General features: G+C 39.8%; 1 protein-coding gene across 1 annotated transcript; it reads right to left on the reverse strand.

The window, feature by feature from the left end:
* Window positions 1-2,369: 2,369 nt before the first annotated feature.
* On the reverse strand, window positions 2,370-15,866 carry BRD7 (bromodomain containing 7). Its single transcript, XM_058813453.1, has 17 exons — window positions 15,763-15,866; window positions 15,209-15,417; window positions 14,676-14,805; window positions 14,241-14,298; window positions 12,999-13,143; window positions 11,755-11,865; window positions 11,245-11,429; window positions 10,339-10,462; window positions 9,648-9,723; window positions 9,024-9,131; window positions 8,267-8,399; window positions 7,391-7,502; window positions 6,211-6,267; window positions 5,298-5,409; window positions 5,006-5,149; window positions 3,794-3,937; window positions 2,370-2,860 (listed from the first exon to the last, which is right to left on the reverse strand). The coding sequence occupies exons 1-17, from the start codon at window positions 15,809-15,811 to the stop codon at window positions 2,796-2,798; spliced, it is 1,962 nt and encodes a 653-aa protein (XP_058669436.1). The 5' UTR covers window positions 15,812-15,866; the 3' UTR covers window positions 2,370-2,795.
* Between the last annotated feature and the right edge of the window lie 351 nt (window positions 15,867-16,217).

Here is a 16,217-nt window from a genome sequence, read left to right on the forward strand (position 1 = left end):
CCTAATGCTTCTGGGTTTAGCACCAACCCATCCTGGACAAGTGTTTCAGCAGTCCTGTGCTTCACTGCTGCTTTCTAATTACTGTGTCATTTCTTTAGAAGAGGAAGGGACTATATTTCAAGACAGGAGCAAACCTAAATATTGTCCAGCGGTGGATTAAAAATCATATGTGTAGTCTTTGTCAGTTTTGTAGATCAAATCTATGTGTGTAGTAGGTCTCCAACAGAAAACAGCATGTAAGAAAACCTGAATTTGAGGTTGTGAGTTCAGGCATGGGCTCTGCTGAAGAAAGAAGTGACATACTGACTGTTGTGTTAGTGCAAGTCAGTGTTGTAGCTGAATAAACCCTCAAACAGCTTTTACTACTCTTGTATGTTGTATATTTGTAGTTACAGGTGTTTAGCAAGCATTTCTTTAGAGGTATTTATTGTTTTACAGGACCATGCATGTGTCAAAGGCTCCTTTCAGCAGTCCTTGATGTCATGTCAGGTCAAGTGACCATTTGTCTCATGTATCTATTTTGAAAAGTGCATTATGCTTATAAATAGAGCTGGCTCTGAAGTGTTCCTGTTCTCAGACCTAGTAGACTGTAGATGTAAGTTAACTATGAAAGAACATTTGCTGTCTGTAACAGCATTTGGAAATGCTTTTGTTTACACGATGTTGCCTGGAAGGCTGGTAACTTATTTGGGTGAAACTTCAGCCCAACCTCATTTGCAGAAGTGGCAGGAAGAGCTGCAGCTTCCAAAGGGGAAGGAGTTGGGTTTGGTTGCAGGTTTAAAAAGAATGCTCACTTGGTGTGCTGTGCACAACCTTCTTGGGGAAGTTAGAAACTGTGTGTAATGAAAAAGAGGATGACTAATTTCTCACCAGAATTGTAACTGTATAATATGAGAGCTATAGTCAACCACAGAAAAAGTTCAACTTAACAAGCAACTGTATTGAAATAATTGTTTTCAGCAGTCCTGAGATTGAACTGTGAAACTTAACATTGAAGAAACAATCTTGGTGGAAAAATCTTCCTTGCAGCATTATTTTTTTTTCATGAGTGGAAAAAATGGCACTGTATCTAATTTGAAGAGCTAATAACATCTGGAACTAGGAATCTGGTTTAAAGAACAAACTTTTGTTTTTACTATGAAATAAAAAGCTTATTGAAACATGTCTGGTTTTGCAATTATTTTGATGGAGATACCCATGAAAAGGAGGTATGTTTTTTATAGTGCTGCACACTTAATGGAAATGTTTTTGCTGATAAACTAAACTCAGTATTTATCTTTCTAAAAAATGTTGCCAGTAGAAAATGCTTAGAGTGACATCCACGTGCTCAACAGCTGATGAGAAATACTTCTGTCACTGGCAGCCACCTCCTGCACCATCTAAAAGGTGAGTGATGGGCAATGAGATGCTAGGGAAGGAGCCAGTAAGGATTTGGCTGGCACATTTGCCCTGAATCTTGTCATCCTTTTGTAGCATGAAAATGATTTAAATGGTAATAGAAGAATTCATTTCCTGGGGTAATAATTCAGCTGCTATTACCTAGAACTGAAAAAACTCCAGTGGTGACTATTAAGTCTTCTGGGACAATTGAAACTACTGGAGAAAAACCCAGGCTGACAGTTAACAATTTTGCAATATATTTTAGTAATTGTGAAAGTTTAAAAACAAATCTTCCTGCAGCGTTTTCAGAGAGGAAGGAAGGGAGGAAGGAAGCAAGGATGATGTTGGCCAGAAGACCGAGGGGAAAGGGTGGAATTCACAATACTCAATAATGTAAGTTACCTCTTAGTTCAGTTCCCTGCCACTGCACACATCAGCAATGGCTGGAATCCTACAGCTCATTCCTCTTGACTCCAGGGTTATACTGGAATCAGGGATTAAAAAAAGCAACATTTAAAATTAAGGACACCTATGGTGGAAGCCATGTGTGCAGCACTGTGTGATGGTGTGAGAGCAATGGGGAGCACAGGGAAAGCCTACTTGGGTGTGCCACTGGCTGCACCTGTACCCAGGCAATGCTGGAGCTCTGTGCCTGAGAGCTGGGCTGCTGCTCTGCACCTTTGGTGAACAGGGCTGTGAGAGGCTTTCTGATAAACAGGCCTAAAACCATTATCCAGGCATAACAGCAAGAACTGTCTGCCCGAGTGTCTCAGAGATGACTGTACCACATCCATGTACTTGTACTTGCTAACAGTAAGTGTTAGTCTCACTTTTGATCACAGGTCTGAGCTTGCCCTCCAGTTTAGGATACTGTAAGTACACAGCTTACTGTATCTAAGAGGAGATTAATCCACATCCAAGGTATCACAAAGCTGAGCATTTGTTAATTCAGCACACTGCACCCGTTTTGTATAAAAAGTTTATTTCCGTTCCTCATGTCCATGAGAGTTGCACAGTAAATTTAAAAAGGGGGATTTGCAGACATTAATGATGTTTGCACTAACCAGACTCATTGACATGTCTATACATTGCTTCTATAAACTTTTTGGTTGAGTCCCTGCACCATACATAGGCACATTGTCATTATGCTTTGACGTTTCCAGACACTTGGTAATTTTAGGAAAACTTAAATGCGATAGAGGAGCTAAAAAACATCAGAGAATGCAAAAAGAATAATTTAGTGCATTTACATAGCAGAAGTAACTAATACAAACCCTTCAAAAGCCATCAGCTCCAAAATTTAATAAACAAAAGTAGTTTAACACACAATAAACACCCATGGTGAATGCACCTGAAGGACGTTTACCTGGTTCTTAAACAGAATCAAACAAACAACTGTAAGCTGAACAGAATCTTCAGCTTGTAACTGCACCACACTCGTTTTCAGGAACAGTGATGGTCTTTTTAGGCTCTTCAAAGTCTGAAAGTTTACAACAGATAGCAGGTCACTGACCACAGAATGCTCAAGTGAAGACATGCATTTACAGCAGATCATGCCTCAGCTCATTTGTTTTTTATGCAGTTAGGTGTTTGCTCTTCAACAGTCCCAGAAAATCCTGAGTTTCATTTGGTTCTGTTACAAAGCCTCTGTGTAACGTTATGGAAAAGGAAAGGCTCAATAATTTTGAAATTGAAATTTCTTGAGCAGTTTCCTTAAAAATGAGTTCCTGAATTAATCCTGCTCTTTCAGTTAAAATGTTATTTAATGAAAACTTTCATAAACCACAAATTGAGTAAGTTTGTTATGTGAATTATGTTTTGTGAGAGGAAATTCTTCCTGCCCTGCCCTAACTCTGGGTGCTCTTTTGCTGTACATGTTATAAATGAGGAAGGAGAGGGTCTGGTACTGATTCCACTGACCAGACTCCCTAATCCAGCAAAAACAGCCACTACTTTTGGCTGGATGGGGTGAGCTGAACTCACACTGTCAGGTTCCAAAGCATGACAGCTGGCCAAACTAAGCAAAAGGAGTGCACAGCCAAAGCCTGGAGAAGAAGGAATCACGATGTTCTCATTTTAGCAAGTGAGGAATTTTAACTCCTCTCTTGCAACCGCAAGCAAAATGGAAAAACTAAAATTAAATGTATTACTGAGATTTAAAATCTGGCAGTGCTGTAAGATGGATTGTAAAGTAACCGTGTAGCTGAACCAAAGTTCCATACACACAAAAGATTCAATTTGGACTGAGACCAAAGGCAGCAACTTTCCATTTAAAACAGAATTTAAAAAGGAGAGAAGAACTGAAAATTGGAACCACACTACTGCAAAGTTTTACCATAAGCCAGTCTAAGGATTTGCAGATGTGGTTTTGTTCCAGCTGAACAGATGCTACAAGATGTTTTCATATACTCACCCTCTGTCAAATCTACCCAGCTGTCCTCTGTCTCGGGCAGAGGGACCGAGATTCCCATTGCTTTCCGGATGCCGTAGGTACTGACAATGTCACCGGGAGTCACTTGCTGGGCCAGCTCCTTCAGGTTATTGGTTACTCTCTCCGCTGGGAAAGACAAGAGGATGTGTTTATATGCTATATATAGACACTAAATTGCTGGATCACCCAGCAAACAGTGCAATTATTTAGTACATAGGCAACTATGTTAAATAATATTTCTAGACCAGAAGAGCTGTGGTGTTCTGTGTGCAGCCATGCAAGACATCCTGGGAACCAAGAGACAAGGTGAGAAGAACAGGAGGAATGAACAGCTGCTGGCCAAGGCTTGCTGCCATCAGGAAACACCAGAAGTTAAAGAGTAAGTTAATGAAACCTGGGCCACACATGCAGCAGCTGGGAGAGGGCTGGTGGCACCCACACAGCACTGCTGTTAGTAATAGCTGGAATCTGGGATTCAGCACAAAGCTTTGGATATAAAGAGAGACTGTTCTTGTTGCTACAAACATGGTTTTCCCTCAAGAAGGAAGCCATAAGTAGTGAAACATAAAAAAAGACAGTATTTGATCTGGTTTAGATTTGGTCATATTTCTTAAGTAATGGGGAGATTATCTAATTACAGCCATGTGGTCTAGTTTAGACCATGAACAGCCTTGCACAAGTTAGTTTTACTTGCCAAACAGGCACTCTGCACACAGTCCTGTCTTAGAGGGCTGCCATTAACAAAAGCTGTGTAGCTGATCTGTGAGACAAGCAGGTTTGCTCAAATAACTAAAGAATGTATGACTGGTATTAATTAGTGTAACTCAACAGACTGATAACCAGATCCATCCTGAACCAAAGCTGGCTTTGCAATAATAACTTGGTTATACTTAAGCAGACCTGTTCAAAGACACTGCAAAACTCAGGAAGTTATTGGTACTTGGCTATTGTCTGCCCCATGGCATACAGAAGCTTCAATCACTTCTAGGGACATTTAGGAATAAAGAGGGAATACTTGTAATTACTATTCAAGATTTTCATCTGGCTTTACATCCAGAGAAGTTTAAGTTAATCCTCTAGGCCTAACAGAGCACATCATCTACACTACAGCCCTTGAGATTTTTTTTTTCTTGGAGCTGATACCAGTTGGGACTTCATCAATTCTGGAAGAATGATCAGAAAAAGTGTATTTACCCAAGTGCATTTCTCTGTAAGATGGACCCAGAAGACAAATCATATTAGGGGGTGGTTTTGTGCTCAGTCGTTCATTCTGAGCATCCTGGAGTTCTCTGAGCAGCTTTGTTGTTTCATCAAGTTTCCTTTGGAAGATTTCAGCCTCTGTTTAAAGAGAAAAAGAAAGTCCTGACTAGTAAGATCTAAGTAAAGTCTATTTACTTTATGATACAAAATATTGTAAGGGACTGAGAAACTGAAGGAGTTAGACATATCAGAACTTTGACTACCTCAGGAAGGAAGGAAGGCTCACCTTCAGAATCAAACTCTTCTATAGGCATGCCAAAGTTTGTAACTGCCTTTAGAGCTGTCAGTCTGTCACTATTAGCAGCGTCCAACCTGGCAGCAATATCAATTTCCACAATCTGAAAAAAAACCCCAGCAAGCAATAATTTAGATAATACTCAGCTCAGCCTTGAAACAACAAAATTGTCTGGGGAAGATCAGAACACAAAGGTGAAGTTAGCCTGCTCTACAAAAGTGAATATACAGAGGGAAAGCTGAAAAGACACTCTATAACTTACTGTTCTACAGTTCTTGTTTACTCATTCTATTTCATATGCAAATAGAAATCAGCATCTGCCAAAACCACTGGGGATAGGCACAAATGATGTGGTAACTTAAGACCTGCATCCCAATTAAAAAACAGTTTAAGAATTGCTTCAGCTCACCTAAAGGAGATTTTATCAAAGATCTGGTTGCAGATGAAGACGTGCTTCAGGAGAGCACCCCTGGCCCTAGAACTGCTTTCTCTAACTGAGCAAAGTTTGGGTGGAATGATTGGAGATCTATAATGTATTGCCCATAAGGGGCACAAAGTGAGAACTTCTCAAAGACTGCTACACATCATGTGGCATCTTACAGTCACACTACAAATTCATGTTAAACGAAACTAGATTAAGATAGAAACAAATCTATAGTTCCAAACAACCACAAACAAAAATACATAAGTATTTTCTTCCAGCTCTCTTAACGGAGAGTTAAGACATAATGTTTTTGAGAACCTTACTCTCCTCATGCCTACAAAGGGGCATACAATTTTCAGAAGATTTGCAGCTTGTCCAAGTCTCAGTGTTGTTGTACAGCCCTGAAAGTTTTAGGCCATTTTATAACTGTGAGCTTGGACAGGTTGGTTGGAGAAGTTAATTAGTAAGGAAAAATTTTACCTTTACATCTTTCATTGCTTCACTTCTTTCCTGTGGGCCTTCAGCTTCCTCACACGGCTGAACAAAGAAAGGATTTTTAAAGAAGATGTTAAAATTACGCTTTTAAATTCCAAGTAAGATCTTACAAGATCCCGTATTTTAGGTAAGTATGCGATGCCATAATGTGCTTTCACTGTAAAACAAGTTATAATGCAGCTATTTTTCAGGGTCTTTCTTGGGGTACTAATGTTTACTGAAATACAGTTTTTCAGCTCAGGTTTTATTTCTCTTTGCAAAGTTCACAGTGATGTCACATCAGAGACTATTTACTGGGGTGCAGGAAGAAGAGGAAGGGTGGTTATTAGAGGCTGAAATGTTTTCTGTTTCTCTATGCAATTGCATTTCTCTTAATACTGCCAGAGTAAGAGGCCAGACCCTGACAGTCAGTGCCACTACTGGGTATAAGAAAAGAGATAACATGTAATGCTAAGGAAAGCTGTGAGCTAAGGCAAAAAGGTCCATGAACTTTTTCGAGTATTAACTTAGGTAATATTTGACCCATTCAGGCTACAATCTGTTTATTTCAATATGATTTGATTTGAACCTCAAAGCAAGACTTCTAGTTAACAGAAACTGCTCTGAGGAGATTCTCAAATAATTCTTGGATTGTCAATTAAGGTTATCAAATGAGCTCCTTTGATTCCAGTTATGTTTAGCATGGGCAGGACTGGAATTTCCTAAGACTTTGATGTTACTGTTCAATATTTTTACACAGTACATGCTTGAGTACAAAAGCATGGTACCAAGTAAAAGGAAAAACTACATATTAATTCACCTGAACTAAACAGGGGCAGCTAGGAATGTGCTAAAATTTTAATAGAAAAAAAAAGCCTGTCAGTGATGACCTTATTTTTAAACAACTGCTTATTGGTCTTGAAACAAGAGTTAGTGATAATGGGAATGGGATAATGGACAAAGAATGGATAATTATATTTCTATGTACAATATGTTAATATTCACTCATTAACAATACAGTAATTCCTTTCCAGAAAATCCTGCCACTGAAGGCAAAGACCAGTCTTTACTCTCCAATTCTATCAGTTAAAAGGAAGACCATCAATAGGATCAGCATCATCTTTCTCTCGCTTTAGAGCTTGTGTGCTAAAACCAAAGACCAGATAGTACACAAATCCACTCTTACCATTTCTAGTTCTCTGAGAGCTCTAGAATGTCCTCCTTTAGTTAGAACATCCAGCAAACTATCAGCCATTAAGAGAGGATAATCCTGGGACTTCATAAAAAAATCTTGAATACTGAAAGAATAAAGATAGTTAAGATAACGACTTTCATATCAAACATTTAATGTAAAAATGTTATGTAAGGTCAAACCAGTATGTACAGCACAGAAAACACAAAAAGTAGCACAGGATCTGATCAGAATGGATTGCTTTAGTTTAATCATGCCTGCCTTCTGTAGCTGAGGAATCCAGTCTGAAAGGGACACTGGAAAACTTGGAAAAGTGCAGTGTCTCAGGCAGCTGCATCAACACAAAACCAAACTTGCCTAGGCCCTTCACATTTACAATGTACTAAAGAATTGCTCCTTTTCCTAAAAATTTGTATCACTGTGCCTGCTCCTTGTGCAATTCTCACAAAACAAAGGGACTTTGACATTTTTGCAATCAAAAATCAGAAACCATTAGAATTATTTTTATATACAAAGCTGTATCTCATTCAAGGCAGTAATTAATGTGAAAAAACCCCACCAGTTTATACAAACATTTCTACAACTCAATATTCTGGCTTTGAACATAAGTCCTTCAGTTATAAATACATCTAAGTTTAGACAGTGTATTCCTAGGTTTCAGCAGCATAAAAATTCTTCCAACTTGGCTAATTTCACTTCAGAGGCAGGCTCTTCTACTGAGGTGTTTGTTTCTAACACAAACAAACCCCTGTGAGCTCTAAAGACAGCAGGGCCATCACTCCACAGCAAAGCCAGCCCATCCTGCAGAGAGTTGCACACAACTGCCTCTGTCCTTGGGAGCTGTACTGTGCACCCTGCTTGCTGGGTTACCTGGAAGATCCTTGGTTAGAGTCTTCCCCATATGTTGAGTAGATTAGGTCAGAATCTTCTTTGCTTATGTTGGCAAATGTTGAATCATATGTTGGTGCATAGGAACTGAAGGGTCCATAATTCAAGTATGTCACTAATGAATAACAATAGCATTAATTATTACCCTGCTTTGTAAGCTTCAGATAGAAATGAGAAGGGGCTGTAAGACCATCCTCAAGAAAGAATTTTGAAGGAATGTATTTCTTAAGGTGAAACATGCCTTCACAGAACACCATCTGTTCACAAGGTAACAATTTTTACTCAGATCTAAACCAAATGCATTTGTATTTGCAAATATGTCATTAACACCACTGTGAGCCTTAGCACAACATGAAGAGTTTGATGCTGGAAAAAGGTTCTCAGGCCCACCCTGGCTATTTTAAAGCCACTAAAAACCTTTCCCCATCTGGTTGTTTCTCTTCTCAGTGTAGTTAAAAAGTAAGTATCTTGCCCCTTTTGTATGTGTAACTTAAGCTGGACTTTGTGATCTGCTGTTTAATTGTGCAATGGATACAAAGAATCACAGAATGGTTTGGGTTGGGAGGGACCTTAAAGATCATCCAATTCCAACCCCTCTGTCATGGGCAAGGACATCTAATAATGTGCTTTATCTTCAGAAATACTTAGTTCCAAATTTATGTGCTAGTAACAAGATCAAATACACTTTTTTTATATAAAAGAAAGATTTGTATTTTTTTTTTTTTAAATCAGCACTTACCTGGAGTAACTTTGTTTCTTTTATCTTCTTTGAACCCCTGTAATGTATTAACTCCCGACTGAAGCCTTCCTGCTGTCATTCCCAGCTTTACAGGGCAGTAACCTGGCTCTGCAATAGGACATACCAAAATACAGAAACAGAGAAGGCTTACAAAGATGACCAACTCATTTAATACTCACAGCTAAGAACTCAAAATAAACAGGACATGGCTCTCAAAGTGTGCTTTCCTATCCAAATGCTTCATGCTAATGATCTGGGACCCAGACAGTTCCTAATTCTAAAACATCTGTGGCCTTCTGGCTCAGCAGACACTGCACTCTGTACATGGACCAGAAATAAGAGGATCCCAAGAAATTCTCCAGCAGCAAAAGTGTTCTTTTGCAGCTTCCACAAACAGCTGACACAAATCAGAGAAGCAACAGCACTGAGGGCATCCACCAGCTGCTCCTAACAACAGCCACAGCTGAGGCCCATCTATGTGATCTCTCAGCTGCAGCTTTTCCAATCCAGATCTTTATCAGGCTGGAAAGAGGCATTCAGTTCTTGGCCAGGATTTGCTCATCTGTCCCTGCAAAGGTGCCAGGTAGGTGGAAGTCACTTGTTCCCTGAACCATGCCAACTCACCTCCTGCAGCGAGGTCAACGGGGTTAAGAAGGCCCAGGGTTGTTGTACCATCTGGTTTTCTTCGTTCAAATTCACACTGAAATAAGATTAGACTATTTTAATTTACATAGTACTTGAAATTCATGGTCCTTAAACTAATGACATTTAATGAAACTGTCCTATCTGCAGGAATAAGAAAGGAAATCAGTCACTCAAAATTGAGTGCTGCTCTAAATTTTTACTTTCACTAGATAATTTTATTATTGGTATAGGCACAAAGAACTGAGATATTATGATAAATATTAATTTTTCTGCAGAGGCCAAGTGACAAAAAAATGTAGAAAATGAAACAGGCACAGTATTACTAATCAGAGTTTCTTCTCCTGTAATATTAACAATCTTTGGTCAGGTATGTGTCTGTTTCAAAACTATGACATTTTTTGCAGGTCAGATTTAGTTTCTTGAGCTTTCTACTATTCATCTTTTTCTATTACTTTATTGAAAATTTTAGCTCAACTTGCTCTGCTGATGAAATTCAGCATGCACTCAAATTGCACTTTTTTTTAACCTTATGATGTTACACAGGTGATCAATGGTGTAAAATGGTGTAAGCTGCAGTAAAAGCAGGTATGAGGTTTCAACTGGTGTAAGAGGTCAAGGAAACCTGGTTTATGGAAAAGGGAAAGGAGCTACCCAATCCCCCAGTGCTTACCTGGCTGTTTGCAAGGCGCCTGGTTAACTTCCCTCCGGACTCCTTCACGATCCGATCAATCTGCTCCTGCTCCCTTTCCAAGCTATTGCTCCGTAACTTGTCTTCAAGCAGGTCTTTATCCTTCCTGTGAATGCACCCACACAGCTTAGGGACTAGCTGGACACCAGCTGGCTAAATAACACACCAGGATACTCTGACAATAGTTTTAGCTAACTCTGGTTTTGTGGACAAAACAACTAACAACAAAAAAGAGTGCTATTGAATGTGACTGTATTTAATACAGCTGGGGAAGGCATGTGACAAAGGTTTACATTGGTAAACCTTTACAGTTAATAACTGTAAAGGTCTCTGTAAAGATCTCCTACAAAACTAAGATACTCTTGGAATATTGGATGCTCTTAATTTTAGTATCCAGCATTTACTTACCTAAATATTTACCATCTTCATATCTGGTATTTCTAGAAATGAACAGCTATTTCAGAAAGTACACTTTCTGTAGCTAGGCAGCTGCATGTTTCAAATACAACTACTATGTAAACAAACAAAGAAAAAGTAATCAAAATTGGCTATGTAGCTGTTTGTACCAAAATGTTTAAAAGCACATGTTTGCAAGCTTTCTCCAAAACTTCATAGTGTCCATGAAATGGACACTAAACCACAAAATAATTGAAGGAATGGAGTTGATGAACAGTACATGGTTACCTACACTCAAAAATGATTGTATTAAAAATTATTCTAAACTTATTTGGTTTTAACAGATGATGATACTTTATGTAAGTTTTGATCCCTTGAGATGAAAATGTCTAAGCAGTACCAGAGAGAAACCCACATCCACTCTACCCTAAGTCATCTTGTTTCTGTAGCATTTAAAAGGTGTATCCTACAGTGAGTCAGATAATACTTCACTTTTTGTGCTCTTTGCTGGGTGTTTTGAATGCTTTGGTGTCACCATCCATAGGTTCTCCTCTGTCTTTCCCAGGACCATTTTCCTCTTCCCCAGTTTGCTGCAGATCTGTCTTGTCCTTCTGCTTCCTTGTCTTCTGCAGGTCAGCCATGAATTCTATACTTTGCTTCAGGCTCTGAATTCTCTCCTGAATAACATCAAAATCCTTTTATTTGCTGCTTCAATTAATCTTTTTGTAACCTACCCATAGAAACTCATTTTATCTGAGTTCTTTGTTACACTAGCAAACAAACAGAATCTAGAAGGTGAAATACTAAATGCAACTATTTCTACAATGACTGGTCTGGCAGCACTACTAAAACAATGTACTATTTATATTCCAATATACAAACATTTGACAAATACCATGCAAGGTTTTATTGATTTTCAAGAGATCCCTGTAAAAGGGATAAACAGAGATCAAAAAGAGAAGCAGTATACTTTTGAATATTTTGTTTGGTGCTTTTTGTTACCTGGCTAAGTATCTTCATCCCTGAGTGCAGCAGTTTTTTTGCAGCTTTGTAGTAAATGGTGTCTGGTTTGTTGTAAATCATTGCATTATTACACATCAGTTTGAAGTTATCCTGTTCAAACATGAAGAATTTTGGAATGAAAGTTAATTTTACAGCATACTATACTGATATTTGTGTGGCAAATGGGGTGTCTTGAGCTTTAGGGAAAAAAACTTAGAAGAATACTTTCAATTAATGAATTTAAGAAATCTATTAAAAATGTAAACAGGGATAAGTATGTAACTTTGTTTTAAGACTTGAATCTATCAACCCAAAAAACATTCTTAAAGGATTCTTAAGTGTTCAGTACTGTTTGTAGTTTTCAAAGTTTTAGGGAAGCCCTCTTAATTACAACTACCCACCTCCTGGCCAATCAGCAGTCATTAAAAAAAAGTGAAGCAACATAACAAAGGCAAAGAAAAGCTGCAGTGCAAAGTTAAATTATTACAAAGACTATCCCAAAGTTTTAGTTACAATGAAGAAATGTGTGCTTGTCTGAAATTCAAGTGAGCTAGAAACTGCACTTCTATGCTCACTGCAGCCTCTGCAGGTGAATGTTTTATCACATCCTCATCATTTACAAAGTTAAAATGAAAAACTAACCAGAAACAGCTGTTACAACAGGGTATGCTCTTCTTAAGTTTTGGAGATCTAAAGAATGTGCAAGAAAATAAAACCAATGCTATTAACTGACATCTGCCTAATTGATAATTACACACAATCTAGCCCAGTAAAGAACTAGAGTATTTCTGATGAAAAACAAAACAAAACTAGGCCCCACATCTTTTAGAAGTTCAAGGAGGTTTTCAAACCAGGCCTTGAATCCCTTAGGCACACCACAGCACAAGGACAAGTGGCTGCTGTCAACAGAACCAAGCTCACAGTGCCTTCACTTGTTGATCTGACCAGACTAGCCTGGGAAAAGTAATAGATTTAAAATATGCTGGGGGACAAATGGACAGACTCCATGCAATCCTGCACAAAACCTGAAACCATCTGCATCTTTTGGAGATGCACATTTACAAACCAGAAGTGTTTTCTCTTTTACAGTCAGAACTTACTTGCTCACATAAATTCAAGAAGAAACATTCCTTGAGGCAGAAGTACTGATTCATTTTGGCATCCTTCTATTCCCATAAAATACTGCCTTCAAGTCAATTGAGCATAATACTCCTCTGTAGTCAAAACAAAATCCAAAACATTACCTTTAATTCTTCTATGGACTGGTACCCATTGTTCTTGATCTTCTCTTTCATGGTACTAAAATCCATTGGGTTTTTAATGATCATGGAATAGCCAGGGGCAATAAAGTCAGTCACAGGAAATGAAAAGAAAGAACTTGGATCCTTTCTGTGAAGAAATGAAAGACATTTTTTTATGTTTCAACTTATAACAAAGACCTGAGTTTAGAATTAAATAGAAAGGAAATAACTAAGCTAAAAAGAAACTAGAACTATAAAGAGAGAAACAGCTTATGTCAGCATAATCTTTCCCTTTCAAAGTTGAAAAGATCTCATATGCAGACCCATGTACCAAAAAAGTACTACAAATATATTTCAGAAGTTCTTTCTACATTTTGATAACTATCTGTACACCCCAGAAAGTGAAAAAAACTCCAAAAATTTTTTAAAGGTTTTACATTTTAACAAAGGTGTTTTATACCATATTAGAAATAATTAAAAGAAATGTACAGAATATAAGAATATTCTTGTGTTTCACCACTTACTCAGAAATTATCAGATGGGAAGAGACAGCTCAAAATCAAAAGTGCTGCTTTTTGCATGCACAGAAAGAGAGCCAAAACTAACAGGCATCTTTTGATAGTTTAAGTTTCTTGAAACTGACATTACATCTAGGTCTTGAAAATTTATGGATAAGAGAAAACTTGCAAACAAAGTTTCAAGTGAGACACCTAAAGGGAAAGACCTTCCAACCACTCTTGCACAAGATGCAGATAGTCTTAAAGTCAAGAAATATTATCTTAAATAAGAAACTATTTGAAAAAGCTGCAGACTTGATTGTTTTAACCAAAAAGACATGTGGTTAGTAAAACAGAGAACATGGTTGAAGTTTTCATACTTCCTTTTCATAGTAAATAATGCTAAAATAGAAGAACTCGAGGTAAAAAAAACTTTGGCAAGCTAATTACAACCTCTTGTGCCTTCCTTTCAAAAGGTTCCTCTAAAGAAAGCATCATGTTATTGGAAAACTTTCCTGGTTTAGAAAGCTTTTAAAAACTACTATGAACTTGAAACTGGAGGTGCTCACAAGAAGCCTAAGCTGAAGAGAAGTTCTAAGCACACTTTCTTAAACTAGCACTTAAATTCCTACAACAGCCCTCTTGGCAATATATTTACCAAAATTTCCCTCAGCTTTGTGTGTGCCCCTTCCCTTACTGGATGTTATTTTCCCTTCACAGCTCTTCAAGCCTGTGGCACAGACATTACCTCTGCAGCTGTCTCATGAGTTGATTCAGAGCTTCCTGAAGTGGTGTCTGCTCCACCTCTAGACCAAACACAAGGAGGGGGAGAAACAGTGTGAGGCAGAACTGACTGCACTTCCAAGATATCAGAAATCAACCAAACAAAACTGATGCACCTTGAGAACTCAGTATAAAGAAAAGAATAGAATGGCAAACCCCACAATACCTATGGGGGATCTACTTTTCCCATTGCTCTTACTTGACATTCTGCTCACTCTGACAGAAATACCAAAGGAAGTGTACAGAAACCTAATTCCAAACTTCTGTACGAGATGAAGAAAAACACTGAGATGGCACAAAATGCCAAGTCACTTACTACAAAAGTAAACAAAGAACAATAAAACATGAGTCAATTACAAAAAACATGAATTAGGAAAAGAAATTTCTTTTTTCCCCCTACCCTCCGGCTTGGATAAAGAGCTCGTCAGTGGTTTCTCTGGTGACAATTCCATTCTGACCGGGGTCTGACATTTCAGCTCCTGCTCTCCCTCACTGTCTCCATGGTCTCGATCTCGTTTCTTTTTATCCTCCTGGAAAGATTGTTATGGGAATGTAAGAGCACTTGCAAACCCTGCATTATTTATGTACATAATGCTCTATAGATTTTTGAAAACATATTCACAAAGTTTAAAGATAAGAATAGTTTGTAAGTGCTTAAAAATTCTGTATTCTTTATGTACTGTCTCCATCTGCTGGACACTGAAATAATTCAGCCATACAATGCAATGTATCACTGAATTAGGTTTTTAGAAAATGTGACAGCTATGTGGTGTGTATCCTTTAAAAATGAGACAGAAATGTCTCAAACACAGAGGCTGAATATATTCCAGCTTAAGGATACGAGTTACAGTCATATCTGCTGACCTTCTCCTGTGAAACCCAGAGAAAGTCAAAATATATTTTTTGCTAAAATGCAGTAGCATGAACACATACCTTAACTTTTCTCCTCCTTTTCTCCTTTTCTTCACCAGGAACTTGTTTTTCTCCTTTCTTTCTCTTTTTCCTTTTTCTGTCCTTGTGTTTTTCATGTTCAGATTTGTCTTCGTAGAGGCTGGAATCGAGTCCTGCATTTCCCGTGGACAGCTCAGCAACTTCATTTCCTCCAACTTTCAGCACCAGCTTCAGGGGCTTTTCTACATATTCTTAGAACCGGCAGAGAAACAGGCTGTGTGAGTACCACATAAGACACAGCCCCGTCCTCAATAACCCCGCGATCGCTCCTCTTCCTCATCGCACCATTTCCTCATTTCCAGTCCCCGCAGCTGCTTCTCCCCCGCGCAGAGCCGAGCCCGCCGCCCATCTCCCGTCCCCGGGCCCGCGGGCGGAGCGAGGGCCCCGCTCCCGCAGCCTCAGCCCGGAGCGCTCAAACAGCCCCGGCGCTGGGCCCGGCGGGGCGGGGCGGGCGCCGCTGGGGGCTCCGGGGCCCGCGTCCGTTTCGGGCCGCGCTGCCCGGCGGCCTCTACCCGCCCACCCCCGGAGGGACCCACCCTCGTAGGGATGTTTGTCCGACTTGTGCTTCTTGTGTTTCTTCCCCATGGCCCCGGCCCGGCCCGCCCGGGAGAGGCCGCGCTGTTGAGGCGGAGCCCGGCCCGGCCCGCGCGGCCTGCAGCGGGCGGTGGCGGCCGCAGCGCCCCCTGGCGCGCCGGAGGTCTGGCGCAGGGCGGCGGTGAGCGGGTGAGCGGCGGCGGGGCCGGGCAGCGGCGGGATCGGGATCCGCCATCCCCGAGCCGCGATCGCCCGGCGTCTGTACGGGCCGAGCTCCGGGCATTTCCCCTTATGAGCAGCCCGGGCAGCGTCGCCTCTCTAGAACCCTCACGGCATCCTGCCGAATCAGAGAATGCTCAAGGCTGGAAGAGCCCTTTCAAATCATCAAGTCCCGCTGTCAAGCCGGCACTACCTCTAAAGCACATCACCTGAGCCACATGCACGCACCTCTAAAACG

Source organism: Ammospiza caudacuta, chromosome 13 (assembly GCF_027887145.1).
Source record: "Ammospiza caudacuta isolate bAmmCau1 chromosome 13, bAmmCau1.pri, whole genome shotgun sequence".
Taxonomy (NCBI): domain Eukaryota; kingdom Metazoa; phylum Chordata; class Aves; order Passeriformes; family Passerellidae; genus Ammospiza; species Ammospiza caudacuta.